This window comes from Garra rufa, chromosome 22 (genome assembly GCF_049309525.1).
Source record: "Garra rufa chromosome 22, GarRuf1.0, whole genome shotgun sequence".
Lineage (NCBI taxonomy): Eukaryota > Metazoa > Chordata > Actinopteri > Cypriniformes > Cyprinidae > Garra > Garra rufa.
Genome location: NC_133382.1, coordinates 13024928 through 13042161, shown reverse-complemented (window position 1 = coordinate 13042161; position 17234 = coordinate 13024928). Strand labels below are relative to the sequence as shown.

Sequence of the window (17234 nt, the reverse complement as noted above, 5' to 3'; positions counted from 1 at the left end):
AGCAGCGATGTGCAAAATACTGAGATAAATCCTGGTGAAAGAAGTCAACAGTGGGTTCTTCCAGTAAAAAGAAAGCTACACCTGTGGACCATGCTGTGCACATGGACAACAATGGTGACGGTAAGCAGGACTGTTTGCTATCTTTTCATTAAAGATGTTTGATCAGGATAAAGTGCCCAAACCTCATGGGTTTGTATTCTATTGTATACTGCTGTTCTGCCATGTGATGGCTCAGTATGTGTGTTTCTATATATTAAACACAATGTTCAACATTTCATCTGTGGAGTTTCTTTGGTAAAATACAGTACACAGAAAAGCCTATTGGTGGAACAAGGTTGAGGTACAAAAAATTTATATTTTAAATATCACATCAAATTTCTGTAGCTTGAACTTGTTCCATCCATTTGCTGTTCTACAAAGTTTCAGTGGTATTAGTAGATGGTTAAACTATGAACAACTGATCTGTAAAGTGTGAGTTAATATATTAGTTAAGTGTTAGTTATTAGCTTATGTATGTTAGTGGGACGTTATTCTAAAGTTGCAACTATTTCTCATTTACTAACAGTTAATAAATGAAGAATAGTTGCAACTTTAGAATAACGTCCAAATAACATATATAAACTATTAACTGATACTTAACAAGTCTTTAGTAAGTAATTTACTAACAGCTTGTTCATGACCTATTACTAATTTATTAGGTATAGTTATAAACCATTAAAATACAGTTAACAAGTCATTTATAACTTGTTAACTAACAGCTTGTAAGCTATCTATTGGCTATCTTTAAGGCACAAGTATAAATAATTAACAAACTATTAACTGTTATTTAACAAGTCATTTATTACTCATTAACTAACAGTTTATTAATGGTCTATTAACTAGTTATAATGGATAGTTATTATAAAGTGTTACCTAAACTTTTTTTGTTAATTGCTTTTTAATAAATGTTCAGCTTTTGATTATTTCTAATGTCTCTAGTAATTATGTGTCTGATTTTTAATTCACAACCTACTTTGGAATTATTTTAAGTAATAATTTTAAACAGTAGTTGAGTTAAGTAAAGAGTGTAAAGCAAAATTTACTACTGATTTCTGAGTTAAAAGTACTGTTTCAGTGCACCTATATCAATTTTATTCAAACGTTTAATATTAATTGTAAAAAAAACAATTGCTTGTGTAATGCATTAAGATGATTACAGTGGTGTGAAAAAATGTTGGCCCCCTTAATGATTTTTTATTTTTTTGCATGTTTGTCACACTTCAATGTTTCAGATCAAACAAATTTAAATAATAATCAAAGATCACACAAGTAAACACAACATGCAGTTTTTAAATGAAGGGGTTTTTTATGAAGGAAAAAAAAAATCCAAACCCACATGGCCCTGTGTGAAAAAGTGTTTGCCCCCCACTCCTGTTAACATAACTGTGGTTTATCACACCTGAGTTCAGTTTCTCTAGCCACACCCAGGCCTGATTACTGCCACTCCTGTTCGCAATCAAGAAATCACTTAAATAGGACCTGCCTAACAAAGTGGAGTAGACCAAAATATCCTCAAAAGCTATACATCATGTTGAGATCCAAAGAAATTCAGGAACAAATAAGAAAGAAAGTAATTGTGATTTATTAGTCTGGAAAAGGTTATAAAGCCATTTCTAAAGCTTTGGGACTCCAGCGAACCACAGTGAGAGCTATTATCCACAAATGGCGAAAACATGGAACAGTGGTGAACCTTCCCAGGAGTGGCCAGCTGACAAAAATTACCCCAAGAGCGCAGTGACGACTCATTCAAGAGGTCACAAAAGAACCCACAACAACATCTAAAGAACTGCAGGCCTCTCTTGCCTCAGTTAAGGTCAGTGTTTATGACTCTACCATAAGAAAGAGACTGGGCAAAAATGGCCTGCGTGGCAGAGTTCCAATACGAAAACTGATGCTGAGCAAAAATAACATAAAGGCTCGTCTCAGTTTTGCCAGAACACATTTTGATGATCCCCAAGACTTTTGGGAAAATACTCTGTGGACTGACGAGACAAAAGTTGAACTTTTTGGAAGGTGTGTGTCCCATTACATCTGGCATAAAAGTAACACAGCATTTCAGAAAAAGAACATCATACCAGCAGTAAAATATGGTGGTGGTAGTGTGATGGTCTGGGGCTGTTTACCTGCTTCTGGACCTGGAAGACTTGCTGTGATAAATGGAACCATGAATTCTGCTGTCTACCAAAAAATCCTGAAGGACAATGTCCGGCCATCTGTTCGTGACCTCAAGCTGAAGCGAACTTGGGTTCTGCAGCAGGACAATGATCCAAAACACACCAACAAATCCACCTCTGAATGACTGAAGAAAAACAAAATGAAGACTTTGGAGTGGCCTAGTCAGTCATGACCTGAATCCTATTGAGATGCTGTGGCATGACCTTAAAAAGGTGGTTCATGCTCGAAAACCTTCCAATGTGGCTTAATTACAACAATTCTGCCCAGATGAGTGGGCCAAAATTCCTGCACAGCGCTGTAACAGACTCATTGCAAGTTATCGCAAACACTTGATTGCAGTTGTTGCTGCTAAGGGTGCTAACCAGTTAAGTTTAGGGGGCAAACACTTTTTCACACAGGGCCATGGTTTTTTTTTCCCCTTCATAAAAAAACCCGTTCATTTAAAAACTGGATGTTATGTTTACTTGTGTTATCTTTACGAAATATAAATATTGTGTAATAGAATATACAGAATATACAAATATTGTGTAATAGAAATATTGTGTTATCTTTTATGGGACAGCCGTGGCCTAATGGTTAGAGAGTCGGACTTGTAACCCAAAGGTTGCAGGTTCGAGTCCCAGGTCCGGCAGGGATTGTAGGTGGGGGGAGTGAATAACCAGCACCCTCTTCCCCCTCAATACCACGACTGAGGTGAGTCCCTTGAGCAAGGCACCGAACCCGGGCGCCGCAGCAATGGCTGCCCACTGCTCCGGGTGTGTGTTCACGGTGTGTGTGTGTGTGTTCACTACTGTGTGTATGCACTTGGATGGGTTAAATGCAGAGCACAAATTCTTGGCCTCACTTCACCTCCTTTCCTTTCCTTTGATTAATATTTAAATTTGTTTGATGATCTGAAACATTAAAGTGTGACAAGTGAAAAAACATGCAAAAAAAAAAAACACTGTTTCACACCACTGTATATCTCTTACCCTGAATAAAACATGCTCTATAGCAGCTTAGCTCAAGTTACCATGTTTGCTCAAACTAAACTCAAACTTACCTGGGTAGTGACTGAAATTGGTTTCATGAAATAGACTACAGCATTAGCTAATGCTCAAGCAGGATGATGGGCTGGAATTAAATTCCAACAAGATGTTAGACACTGCAATATGCTGTCTATGACTGAAACATGGATGACCCTGTCAGTACTCTATCAAGCTGTGCAGACCGCCAATTGTTTCTCAGTACACCCTAGGGATAGAACATCAGAAGCCAGTAAATCAAGAGCGTGTCTCATTGTCAACAGCAAATGGTGCGACACAATCAATGCTGTGACTTTATCTGGACACTTCTTCCTAATCCCTTTAGAGCCCTTTCCTGTACTCCCTTTACACTCATGACTTTATGGCCACTTTCAGCTCCAACCACATTGTAAAAATTGCTGAGGACATAGTATTGGTGGGCCTGACCAATGACAGTACTGCACAATATGAATTAACAATCACACACATACCAAACATCATATACTATAAAAAATGTAATAGTAAGTTGTATTAGAATGAAAAATTTGTGGAAAGACTGAAGCTTAATAGTCAAACATAATATGCACTGTGATGATATTTGATTACAAGTGTACCTAGCATTATTTTGAAATGATCAGGTACATTTTTATATAGGATGATGGTATCCACACAATTTTTAGTCTCAGTCTTCTGTCTAAGAGAAAGTTCAAAAGGTCTCATTTCGTAACAGGTTGAATCTCAGATTCAGAGGTTCTGAACAAAAAATTACTAATATTTTAAATGTTTATAACCATAAACCACCACTTTCAGTCAACTGAGAGAAACTAGGAGAGGTGTTCCACCTGTCAATCACAGCACTGGAATAAAAAAGCTCCAAAATGTAATTTTCTCAAGGATCCACTCATTGGAGTCCCCTTTCAATAAACACTACTTGTTCTGAAACTCCAGCTGAGAGGTACTAAGAGACAGCAACAGATACAATCACACTCTGTCTGAGTCTCTGTTCATGTACAAGCTTTATCTTCTAAGCATTGTCATTACAGATTTGATTACCTAGTGTAACTTTTTCTCGAAGGCGTATAAAGGGGGTCTCACCTAGGGTGCCAAATGGGAAAGGATTAATACTGGAGTGTAATATATTACAACCCCTCTACTGCTGTCCAGAACATATTCAGTAATGAATAAAAATAAAGTTTACAGCAGCAAAATAAGTATATCTAGACCACCGCAACCAAATACATTACCATCCATTCCAAAACTATTAATAATAAAATATATTCTGAGAGTTGTCATGGCTTAACTATAAACTGTAGCATTTTTAGACAATGCAGCCATTTTTATCACTAGTTACTACGCAAACACAATACATTTTGATGACTTCACTGGCTGATGTCACTTTTTCATCTGCATGCCATTAGCTTATGACAACATTGTGACAAATTTATATTTTCTTAATTTTATTATCTTGGTGGAGATACTAGCCTAGAATTTGTCATGCCTCAGTGGCACATACCTTTTTGTCTTTGTGAAACACAAAACTCATCATAAAAAAAAGGATAGTGCCATCTTTGATTATGATTAGCTAAGCCGCATTCAAGCCACTGTAAAATACTCTTCAAACATACAGTGCCTTGCAAAAGTATTCACACCCCTTCATTTTTTTCACATTTTGTTTTGGTGCAGCATTATGTTAAACTGCTTTAAATTAGTTTTCCCCCCACATCAATGTACACTCCATACACCATAAAGTCTGCAAGTCTGTCATTGAGCTCTACAGGCAGTTATCTTGACCTCAGGACTTGGTTTTTGCTCTGATATGCATTTTCAGCTGTTAGACCTTTTCTGAGAGGTGTGTGCCTTTCTAAATCATACTCATTCAAATTAATTTGCCACAGTTTAACTCCACTCGAAGTGTAGTAACATCTAGAAGCAATATGAATGCTCCTGAGCTAAATTTCGAGTGTCCCAGAAAAGGGTATGAATACTTATGCAACGGGATCTTTTCAGTTTTTTTATTTTTAATAAATTTGCACAAATGTTAAAAACCTATTTTTTGCTTTGCCATTATGGAGTAGGGAGTGTAGATTGAAGTGGGAAAAAAAAGTTTTTTAAAGTAGTTTAACATAAGGCAGCAACATAACAAAATGTGAAAAAAAAAAATGAAGGAGTATGAATAATGTCGCAAGGCACTGTATAACCGTGACTTCTTTATGTGACAATTACATTTCATAAAAGCAATATAAACCATGATTTACTGCTTATTGCTTTATTAAAGGGTTAGTTCATACAAAAATGAAAATCCTGTCATTAATTACTCACCCTTATGGCGTTACAAACCTGTAAGACCTTCGTTCAACTTCGGAACACAAATTAAGATATATTTGATGAAATCTGAGAGCTTTCTGACCCTGCATAGATAGCAATGCAACTACTGCACCACATTCAAGGGGTAGTAAGGACATCATTAAAATAGTCCATGTGACATCAGTGGTTCAGCTTTAATTTTATGAAGCTACAATAATTATTTTTTTGCACAAATAAAACAAACAATTTTTTTTTCCATGTCAGTCTGGGATGCACGTTCATGAGAGTACTACAATGCATGGCCTTGTTTACAAGCAGGAATGCAGACTCATTCGTCATGGTACTGTCTTGAATGTGGGTTAAAGACTGATATAGAAGAGAATAAATTGTTGAATAAAGTTATGTTTCTTTGCACCATGAATATGGGAAGTTTAGTACATCACTGCAACAAATATGGTATAGTCCGGTTACATCCAACAACTATTTTCCTCATGAAACTGTGGATGTGTATTCTACTACATTTGATAAGCCATTAACTAATTGAATTTCTCACACAAATGAAGTAGAAATATGAGGAAAGAAAAGATACTAAGGTACAAACGTTAGACGATTATAATTACATATTGCATCTTCAGTTGTATCTTTAAGTGTACCCTACTGGCATCAACAAACATCAGTATTTCTCTAAATTATAACTTCAAAATTACTCAAGCATCAATCAAACAATGTAAACCATATTTCTTTATTAAAGATTAAGAAACTCCAAGCAGCATATTCATAAATAAAATAAGAGTCTCCCTTAGATGTAATGTTACAGACTATGCTATGATACTGTTATATTTCATGGAATATTGGATGTTTTTCTCTGAAATCAAAGGGGCACAAGTGTAAGGCAGTGAAGACACTTAACCCTACGAATTACACATCCTTACCACCACCGTCGGCATCTCAAAGCCACAGGTTGTGTTACACAGTGTAATATATCACTTTGGTTCACATTAGTAACTACTTGGACTTGTACAAAATATACAGGATACAACCTTGAGTTATGACTGACAAGCATGTGCAGGATGAAATCTTCTCGGAAACCGGTCTATGTGCTCCACGCTGACAAATGTCCTTCTCTTTGTGAGTTGATGAACGGCAGATTTCAGAGGGTCTGTGGAATGGCAACAGGAAAATACGCACAGGTAGCTGTAAATGGAGTGTATAAGGTTGTTCTGGTTTAGGTCACAAACATAACACAGCTGAGATTCATAATTGGTCCGAACCTCCTGAAAAAACTATTAAAAAACAGCATGTAAAAAGAAATGTAAAAGTTTAATTGTACAGTAAAAAATAATTCTTATGTGTGTTTGAAGTATTTAGAATTGCCTGCAAGAGATGTTTGTCCAGTTGTGGGCGTACCAACATGGCTTCATTTGCACCAATCTCATATTCCCCTTGCAACTCATTAGGAAAAAAAAATCACAACGTAAATTATGTAAATCATTTCATATACAAGTTTTTTTTTTTTTTTTTGCCTATATACTCCATGTGAAATGTTGCACAGTTGTACAAAAAAAAAGGTTTTGGCAGAATATCAGAAAAGCAATGATAATACAGCTTTTTCTTGATTGACAGCATGAACTGGTGTAAAATGTTCTTGATGTGTGACAAATTAAAGTGATGCTGTTCTGTTCTGTTTTAGGAATATAATTGTTCTCTCTGGGCTGGTTGTGCTCACAGATTGATAGTCTTAAAATAGTCTGAAAACACAGACAAAACAAAATAAAACAAAACAAAAAGCTTTACCCAGTGCTGTTGCATGATTGCAAAGATTTAGCTTGTTTGAGAAGACATTTCCGCACAAGTCTATACTGTTATACTGTTTTGAGTGGTTAGCCTTTGCTTGTTCAGTAACCCATAAAGAACATCACCTCGATGCAAGCACATAAATCTATATCAGTAATTAACAACCAAAATTTAAAAAGGAAGCAAAATTAAAATGGCCTCACTGTTTGCAGGTTGAAGAAGATTTATGACTGTAAAAGGGGTGCATAATTATCAGCGCTCAGCTTTTGGGTTCCTACAGCCGTGTATGATCATCTAGTAACAAAACGTGGAGAGACATCTTTTATTTCGGCACTTAGAAAACAATCACAATGAATTTGAGTCTTTACCCATAGAGAACAAAATTCACAAAGCCATTCAAACAGTCGTTTTGAATTATTTTTATATGTCCTTTTTTGTTGTTCATTTGTTTTTGTAACTCAACTTCAAAAATTGAGAATATTCAAAATACACTTTTACTTACTTTGCTCTTTCAGTATTTACAAATATGTACAAGAAAAAAATGATTTCTCATGTTTTCATTTTTTTTTTATAATAAAAATCTCTACGTACGCCCCCCCCCCCCTCTTTTTACACTGCCACAGTTTTCAAAGCTCCAACTGCACCTCGGCTTTCTTCCTTTGAAAAGCAATTGTGAGGCAGTCCATGGTGACGATGGCCTTAGATGGATGTACTATGCTCAATAGCTTCTGGGATGGGTCCTCCTGGTACTGACTGGTAGGACATTGGCATGGGCGTCTTGGCGGGACTCTGTCGGAACAGGCCCCCGTTGGGAGCCCTGTGTTTGCATTGGATGGAGGGCATGGTGGAGCTGCTGAGAGGAAGGGGTAGGGTGCTGCCAGGACCCTGGGCCAGCGTCCGGCCCACCCCATGAGCTTGCTCCGGGAGGAAGGTGCTCACAGACAGGCCCGTGCCCGGGTAGTCTCGCACAGCCTCCCGCTGCTGGCTGGGTGGCATGCTGCCGATGTCCAGGGCAGAGATCTCGATAGATGGTGCGGGGATCTGCTTGTGTGCCATGTCCTCGTCCATAAGACTGTTCATACGCCGATGCACCTGTTCCAGGTTCACCTCCTTGTCCTAGAGAGGGTGAGAGAAGAAAGGAGGGACAGAGAGGCTGAGATCTGCTGGTTCCAGGATGGGATTTTTGCTTTTAAGCTCCATGCAAGTAAGGGTTATTTGAGTTACTGCAGGGTGTGTTGCGAATTTACTAAAAAATATCCAATTGGAAAGTTCAGATAGTATGATAGTGTTTGAAAGAGAGGTTTTATAGAATGTGCACCTTGAAATCAAATTTGGCCAGTGGGCACTTAAAATAATAATGCTCGAATGACACTAATCCTGCCATTACAATTAACATCACCGACAACATTAGAGCTGGAGCCAGCCTGCATTTCATAAAAGACATCAACATTAAAACGTACAGAAATGGTTCTGATTGCAGTTAATTGTCAGTTAAAACACAGCATGCATTTTGAAATTATATACTTTTACAATTTAGTATTTATTTTCAGCATTTGTTTCAAGCTCAATTTTACATGCTTTACACGTAAGTGTCTGCTGCATTCTCTGGTTTACGCAATGTTTAATATAATGTGAATTTTTTTTAAACTGACTATTCACTTGTACCACAATGCGAAATACAAAAAATGTAAAACCTACATTTGCATTATAAAAATGAAAAAAGTATGGGGAAATTAAGACCAGATGAAGACTAACGTTGCTTCCCCAATGCCAAGTCTAAGTTTTCTCTTTATTTTGTTTTTGTCTTAATATATATTTGATCACATGACCAAAACATACCTGTGGGAAATACGTACCAATAAGTACATATCACTGCAGTTTCCAATGGAAATATACACTAGAAGTGGTAAAACAGCGAGCACTTGTAATCGTTTTCGCACACAGTTATAATTATAGCTTCATGTCTTTCATGCCAGATTACTACCCCCCTCGTATTGGTAGGTTTAGGGTTAGGTGAGGGGGAGGGGTTAGAGTTAGGCAATCATGTAGCGATTTCTTCAAGAGGGGGTAATAATTTGGCAGGGGGTCAAAAATGGACACAATACCAGATATAACAAACTTCCTTTGTAGCTCGGCTGGCATGGAATTGGATTTAGGATGGATTTAGGATGACCATTGGAGTTATAGCACTACTCCAACAGACATTTCTAGTCAAAACTGCAGTGACATGTACAAAACCAACATCACATAAAACATACCAAATGTACCTTAATATGTTCTGGGTGTGTCTTTCGTTGTAAGATCAGGTTGTTTGTAGCATACTTTCTGGAGCATACATAATTAACGTCTTAGGCCAGAGAATCAAATTTTAGTTTAAACCTTGAATGATTATAAATTTTTATCATGCTTTATGAAAAAAAAGGAGGCCACTGTGTCACTCAAATATCCAGATTTTATCTACATTACACTGCTTTATTGAAAAAAAGTATTGTATTTTATTGATTTATTATTATGAATTATTGTGACTAATTTAATTTTATGTGCCTGTTACATGCTTTATATTGTTGGAAATTGGTTAGATTTAAGGTAGGTGTGGGCTTATGTGCTCAGATAAAGTATATGCAAAAAACAAGTTCATCTGTAAATGTTTTCTCTAGTACTGATTAGAATCAGTGTATATATGGATCAAATAATAAAACTGTTACATTGTAGAGAAATGTGAAAATGGACGTAGTAGTTCAAAACCAAAGCAGAGAGACCTAATTAGCCCATAGGTCCCAACTAATCCATGTCCCTGCTAATCTACATTTTAATTTTAAATATTTATTTTTTGGAATCATGCAGAAGAAATACAGATTGGCTCCAGAGTCCACCACTGTTATAATAAGGTTACAAACTGTTACACAAAGTTATTTGTTAAGCTCTCAGAACATTCTTAACTATATAGCTTAATGAAGCTTTGCAGCGTCAAATGCAAAGACACATTAGAGAGTAATAAAGCTTTTGGGAGGGATAGGTCAAGAGTTAATGCTTGAATTGAAAAGCAATTGCACTGGGTAAATTAGTATGTCATGTTAGGTTGAAGCAGACTTGTCTTTACAAATATTTCCAAGGGGATACATGCTTCCACACATTTCCCACAATCTCTTGCAGTTCAGTAATCCTATTTGTCTTAAGTAATGAAGGAAGATGGGTGAAATCTTAGGGGATAATGACGTAACATTTTTTTTTCAATATATAAATGCAGATGTTTACTAAAAAAAAAGTAAACAAGAAAACTCAGAAAAAAGAACTGAACTGATGGAAAATAACCTGAGTGCTCCTCCTCAGCTACAAACACTCAATTATGTGTTTTTCCAAAACATGTCTGGTTTCTGTCAGACTATAACCACCTTTTCATAGCTTCCAGTGGAGAGTTGCGTAGGTTACTGCAAAGAGCTCAGACTCTTTAGGGATGCAATATTTTCAGATCCGATTAGTGTATTTGGATGTGCTGAAATATGCGTGACCGGGCATTATATAACTTTCTAACAAGATGCAATGACTTCCAAACTAAATATGTGCACAAAATGGGTTACCAACAACTTTTTGCATAATAAATTAAGCCAGAAATGGCAAATTTACTCCCAAATTCTCTGAGGTCACTTGTCCTATAAAAGAGTGCATCTGTTCATTGTTTAGTCATTTCACCATAGTCAATCAACAGATGGCAAAATGTGACTTTTAAATTGTATCCAAACTTCGCAGAAAGTAAAAACGCAGGTTCAGGTTCACCTTGCATGCACTTCATTATTGCAAACAGTGAACTGGTGGTGAAGATAACCATAACTCAGCTTTTCAATCATCATGATAATGATGATAATGAACAGGTAAATCTTTTAATCAAAACCAGAGCATCAAGCTTTCCAATCGTCTATAAGGACAGTACTGAATTTGCTTCAGGTCATGCAATCATTTCCATGCAAAAACGTTCTTACTATAGCAGGTCTTGTTAAGAATCTAAATGGTTCTAAAGTGTAAATTTGAGTCCTATTCTGATTGTGATGACCAATGCTACTTGCAATGCTGTATCATTTATGTTTTTTTTTTTTTTTTTTTTTTTGTGTGTTTAGTCATTTAAATTATAGGGCGATTACATACACATACATCACTGATTCATGAAAGATCCACATTAAATCATCACCGCCACAAGTAGTGGAACTCTTATTGAATTATGTTCATAATCATGTTGTAATAGCGTAATGTCTCAACAAATAAATGCTACCAATTAAGCAGCAGAAGTGTGCTTAACACTAATTTTGATTGAACTGGAAAATCATTTATCATCATTAATGTGGTATTGTGCTAATCGTTAAAAAAAGAAAATGGTTAAAGCAAGAAAAGCAGAGGTGTCATTCCTAAACCCAAGACGAATTTGAAGGTGATTCTGCTAAATGATGCAACTAAAACGCAAAATAAAGAAATAAATATTTAATGTTAGATGGCTTCTACATCTGGTCCGGTTAATTCCAAGCCAATCAAAGAAGAGGCCTACAATTCTATTCTGACCTGTGTCAATAGCTTCTGCTTCATCCCAGTCTCTTTCTCTGTCTGTCCAAATGTCCTTGCTCCCCTCCGATGAAGCAGTAGCAATATCATTATATGTCAATGGACCAGAAACCCTTGCCAGTCTGTAATCCTTAGTAACCTGCATGAGATCATAAACAAATGAAGAATAAATGTAAAATAGAAAATATAGAGATAAATAAATCCATAAAACTTGTCCACATTGACATATAATTGCAACAGGATGTCACACACTAAATTACTATGGATTATTGACTGTTTGGGGTTTGAGTCAAGTTTTTGGGGTGGCTCTTCTTTTCCTTTTCTTTTTTTTCCCGAGCAGACAGACTCATGCAAGCACCCAATTTGCGCACACTTTAGTTTACGGATCCACATCAACCCTGTTCCAGTCTATTACATGCATTTTCATTGGCAGTGGATGAGGATTTAGAAAGGCTTATATAAGAGGTTATAAAGTGAAGCAATTATTCAGATATTTAGAAGTAGGTGATTTGAAGAGAGCAGTAAAGTTAGACACTTAATTGCATCATGAAGGCACAAAAAGGTATAAAGTGTTGATAAAAACACTAAATGGAAGAAAGATTAAATTAAGGAGATGAACATAACAAAGTTGTCAAAGAGCTAAGGAATTTTCTGGTGTAGAATACTGGGAAATCTTTTTTTAATATTTTGCCACTGCCAAGGTGCAAGTTGCTCTGGAATAATTTTGTATTTGAGGTATTTTTCAGCTGAAAATGATAATCATTTGGATGTTCAAATGATTTAATATAAAAAGAGTAATATGAATTAGACTCCATAGAGACTCTGGAATGCAAAAAGTGCATACTATTCTTACTTTGGATTCAAAGAAACATGTAACTGATGGAATATAGTAACATTGTTGATGTCTGCCTAGACACACTTCAAGGCATCATAGACACATGTCACAGTGTAAAAACTGATCCAAAACTAAGATTAGAATCGTTATTTTGGTCAAAATCTAAAGCGTTAATGCATTTGTTGTTTAAAGAGAAGATATTTCTGAAATGCATTGCAATGAGCTCAATGAGAACTATAAGAGTTGCTGAGGTTCCATTTAGGTTGCTTATGCAGATAGCACACAGCAACTCACTAGGTTCTGAAGCAAAGCTTTTGTGTTCTGAAATGGTCTACAATCACAGCTTATTAGTAAATGTGACATTCTAGAAGGTAAAGCCTGCTTCATCAAGGACACTGTGCACACCCCAAGCACAAATAAAATCTGTTAAGTGGGCGAGGGGACCAATTTTGATTTCATCAGGGCACACCTATAACTGTGTGTACTGGAGCTCGACTAAATCGGGGCTCGCGTCTGCTGCGGGATCCTTAAAGTAGAGTGTGGCAGTGTCCTCTCCCTGCTCTGTCTTCCGCGCCCTGAGCTCGGTCACCTCTTTGGGCTGCTCTTGCCGGCAGCGATTGCTGTTCCACCACATTTCCAGGGCGGCCACCAGACAGGCCAACAGGAGCCCCGCTGCTAGGATGCAGAAGACGCCGGCGAAGCTATGCAGCTTGAGCGAGCGACCATCCGGTTGGGCATTACTGTGGCTGTTGAGGTCACAGCGGCCAGTCCGAGGCCACCACTTCTGTTTCAAGACATCCAGGTCTCCTTTCTCCTGCAACTCCAGAATCCTGTGAAGAATGATATGGAATGCACTTATTTTATGTAAAGTTGCTTCCTTTCCTCTTATGTTTTTAAAGCAGTCTGTGCATGTTAAGCTGGCCGCAGACTAGAGGATTTTAAGGGCGATTTTAACCCCGATTTGCACCCCCGAACGATCGGTGGGTGTGACTCTGATTCGCAACTTGTCACAAATGATTTTTTTGTCCAAAACATCCTCTATTCTGTCATTATGATTATTTACCTGCTCCTGATCGTCCCTGAACTCAAATCATAAATATCAAACATGTTTAATATTTAGGGTTCTTGATTGGGCTGCGTCTGACGTCACGAGAGCGAGCAAGCGTCACTTACCGGATGTTGCGTACTTCTATAGCTGAAACCTAGCAGCCACAAACATGCCACAAAAGCAGAATACATCCCCCATATTATTTTTTATACTTTGTTTTTTCGCTATGAAACAGAATGCGCGCCAGGAGAGCCAGCTGACAACAATGATTGTCTTCTTAATTTGTTTTTCTTTTGAGTTTCCACGAGATCTTGTGTCACTGTAAAATCGTTCATACAATCAACAAGTGTGTGGATTCGTGGTCTGTTTGAAATGTCTAGTGTGTGCGTTCAGAGGATTATAAGGCTAAAAATCAGCTGAAACTGTCTTCATGTCTGTGGTCTCCCATGGTTAAAAAAAATCGGTTAAGATTTGAAAATCGTCTAGTGTACAGCCAGCCTTAGCCAACCAGTAAACTTGAAGTTGTGTGTAAGTTTGGGCAGGGCTGTCTGATTGTTGACCAATGGCAATCGAAGCAACCACCTAGCAACCTATCCATAACACCACTAAAACTACCTCAGCAAATACAGTGTTTTTACAGACAAACTCCACATACTCTTTCTTTAGAAAATCTAGTTATTTTTGCAGTTCTGTTTGGTGCCACTAGATGCACAAAAAAGCACTTACTGCAGCTTAATGCCTCACCTTAGGCAAAAAGTTACTTGGTTAAATGTTTAATACATTTTATTATTTGTTGGTACACACAAAATGGAAGTATGGACGTTTAAGTAAGGAAAAGATAAAACAAAATGTGTTGTTGTTGTCAGTGAAGTGCTCCTCCACAAGTAATGCAGGTGTTTCAGTTTCTTCAATGTAAAATGTCACATTCAGAAACATGCAAGGGGGTTTCCAAAAGACGAGAGTGGTGGAGAGAACAGATAATGATGGGCCACAAAGCAAAATAGTAAGATGAATTCTTCACTTAAGAGGAGATGACATTATGGTTCACTGGGTAATAACCTGCAAGCTTCCTCCCAGCTGCCTCAGAATGCATTTCCCCAGTCGCCCAAGGCATTTTTTATTTTTGGAGATTTTTTGCCATTCTTTTATAAGATGACAGAGTATAGATTGGAAAGTAGAAGTGAGTGAGGGGGAATGGGAGCACAGCCCAATTTCACAATATTGCTAGCTCACTTGAGCTTAAAAAATAAAAACAAACAAACAAACAAACTGCCGTTTTTAATCATTAGTTATAATTATAAACAAATAAAATTGACATGAGGGTTTTATGCAGCTGGCAGCAGGATTTGAATCTCAGTTACCATGAGCCAACAGGTTGGATTTCCAGTACCCTTGTCATGATATTTAATTTTTTTTAAAGGGGTCGTCGGATGCAAAACTCACTTTTACATGTTGTTTGAACATAAATGTGTGCTGGCAGTGTGTGTACACAACCACCCTCTAATGATAAAAATACACCCAGTGGTATTTTTTTAGTCCCTATAAATAATGTCCCCTTTTTTAAATCAAGCCATTCTTAGATTCTTGGCTGTGTGTCGTCACACAGATCAAGGCTGCTTCCACGAAAGTACTAACGTTTCTTTAATTTTTGAAAGGAATGCGCCCTCTGATTTAAGTAAATTTGTCAATGTTTCTAAAAGTCAATGTGAATCATCCGTGATCCAGCTTTACCTATAGAAAAAGTGAGTATAAGGTATTTTTCTGAATCTTTGCAAATCAGCTTCTCTAATAATGTGCTAGTCAGCAAGTTTTGCAGCTAAATGTGGCTAAAGTAAACAGGATGGCTCGCCACCTCACATAAGAGAAGGGCGGGGTGAGTAGAGCTCATTAGCATTTAAAGGGACATGCAACGAAATAGGTTGCTGTGAAAAGAGCTGGTTTTGACAAATTGATACATTTTAACCAAAGTATGTTGTAGACTTTTCACAGACCCTAAAGAATCACATCAACTTGTGATGACCCTATTAAAATCTGTGATCATTGCAAGTGTTGGGTGTTACATGTTCCCAGTTTTGTCTTGTGTTTGAGTTGCTTGTGCTGGATTGCAGTCTTTTGTAGTTTAATTTCTGTTTCATTGCCCATGGTTATGTCCCTTGGTGTCCCTTGTCTCCTCGTTTATCCTTGTGAATTTAAGCCCTGTGCTGTGTCAAAATCACCCCCTATACCCTAATTCACTATTAGTCCATTAATATAGACCAGTTGAAGGAATGAATGGAAACGAACGAGCAAATTTGGACACTGAGTGGCCGGAGGAGCTGCCACTATTGGATAGATTAATAATCATTAGAAAACTTTGCAAACTGGCAGCTCCAGTAGTAATGAAAATATTTATCTTGTCAATGTCATTCAAACTAACATGTATAAACCAATATTAAAATATATAATAGTCAATTATACAAAAATGTATACCTGATATTATGCTGTACTCACATTGGACCAGCAATTTGGAAAGTGGATAGATGGATGATTCAGCTGCATCTTCTGGCAAAACGAGGGAATTCATTCATCAAGACCTTCACAGTGCATTATGAGTATTCGGTAACACTTTATTTTAAGGATCAGGAATTAGACAGTAATTAATGACTAATAACTGCATTTGTAAGTGACTAGTTACAGACTTGTATGCCATTACAAGCTATTTATAAGGCCTTTATTGGTTGTTGTCTACCTGTTCTACCTGATGCTCCTCACCCTCCTGCAACCCGTGACAGAAGACAAGACCACATTTAAGATGACTGAGGCTGAGGACAGGCTATGGGGGCTACGGCAGAGTGGGCGGACATTGGAGAGGTATGTGGAGGAGTTCCTTGAGCTCTCTCATCGGGTGAGCTGGCCCGACGTCTCTCTTGCTGTTGTGTTTCGGTTGGGACTGGATGAGGAGACAATCCGATGTGACTTCCCCACATGTGATTTCTCCTTGATTGAACTAATCAACCTCATTCTTTATTTAAATGGCTCTAATATCGAGGTTAAAGAAATAAAGAGTGGTTGTAAGTCTCCACATCCAGCTCCCTACGAAACCCAACACGTCTCACCAGCTCACCCCTCGCCTGGACCCCCCACATACCTCGCCAATGGTTCTGGCCACCTGCCAACCCCAAGACACTCCAAGGCCCGTCGTTCTAACCGGGCAGACCCCAAGATGGCCGCCACGCTAGAGTCGGCACCCAAGATGGCGGTCCCGCCTGAGTTCCCGGCTGAGATGGCCTTCGTTCCTGAGTTCCCGGCCGAGATGGCCTTTGTTCCTGAAGTCCCGGCCAAGATGGCCTTTGTTCCTGATTTCCAGGCTGAGTTGGCCTTCGTTCCTGAGTTCCCGGCCGAGATGGCCTTCGTTCCTGAGTTCCCGGCCGAGATGGCCTTTGTTCCTGAGTTCCCGGCCAAGGTGGCCGCTGTTCGTGATTTCCCGGCCAAGATGGCCGCCGTTCCT

The 17234-nt window shown here is 38.0% G+C and overlaps 1 protein-coding gene across 2 annotated transcripts in view; it reads right to left on the bottom strand.

Moving 5' to 3' along the window:
* Positions 1–6268: 6268 nt before the first annotated feature.
* Positions 6269–17234, bottom strand: part of grid1b (glutamate receptor, ionotropic, delta 1b) — a 467814-nt gene continuing 456848 nt past the window's right edge. Inside the window, exons 14-16 of one of the 2 annotated variants that reach the window (XM_073828690.1) lie at positions 13289–13529; positions 11865–12003; positions 6269–8432 (exon numbers count right to left, since the gene is read on the bottom strand). In XM_073828690.1, the coding sequence (XP_073684791.1) occupies positions 8035–8432; positions 11865–12003; positions 13289–13529 (778 nt within the window). In that variant the 3' untranslated portion in view covers positions 6269–8034. The remainder of the gene's footprint in view (positions 8433–11864; positions 12004–13288; positions 13530–17234) is intronic. The other variant, XM_073828691.1, reaches the window with a different exon arrangement.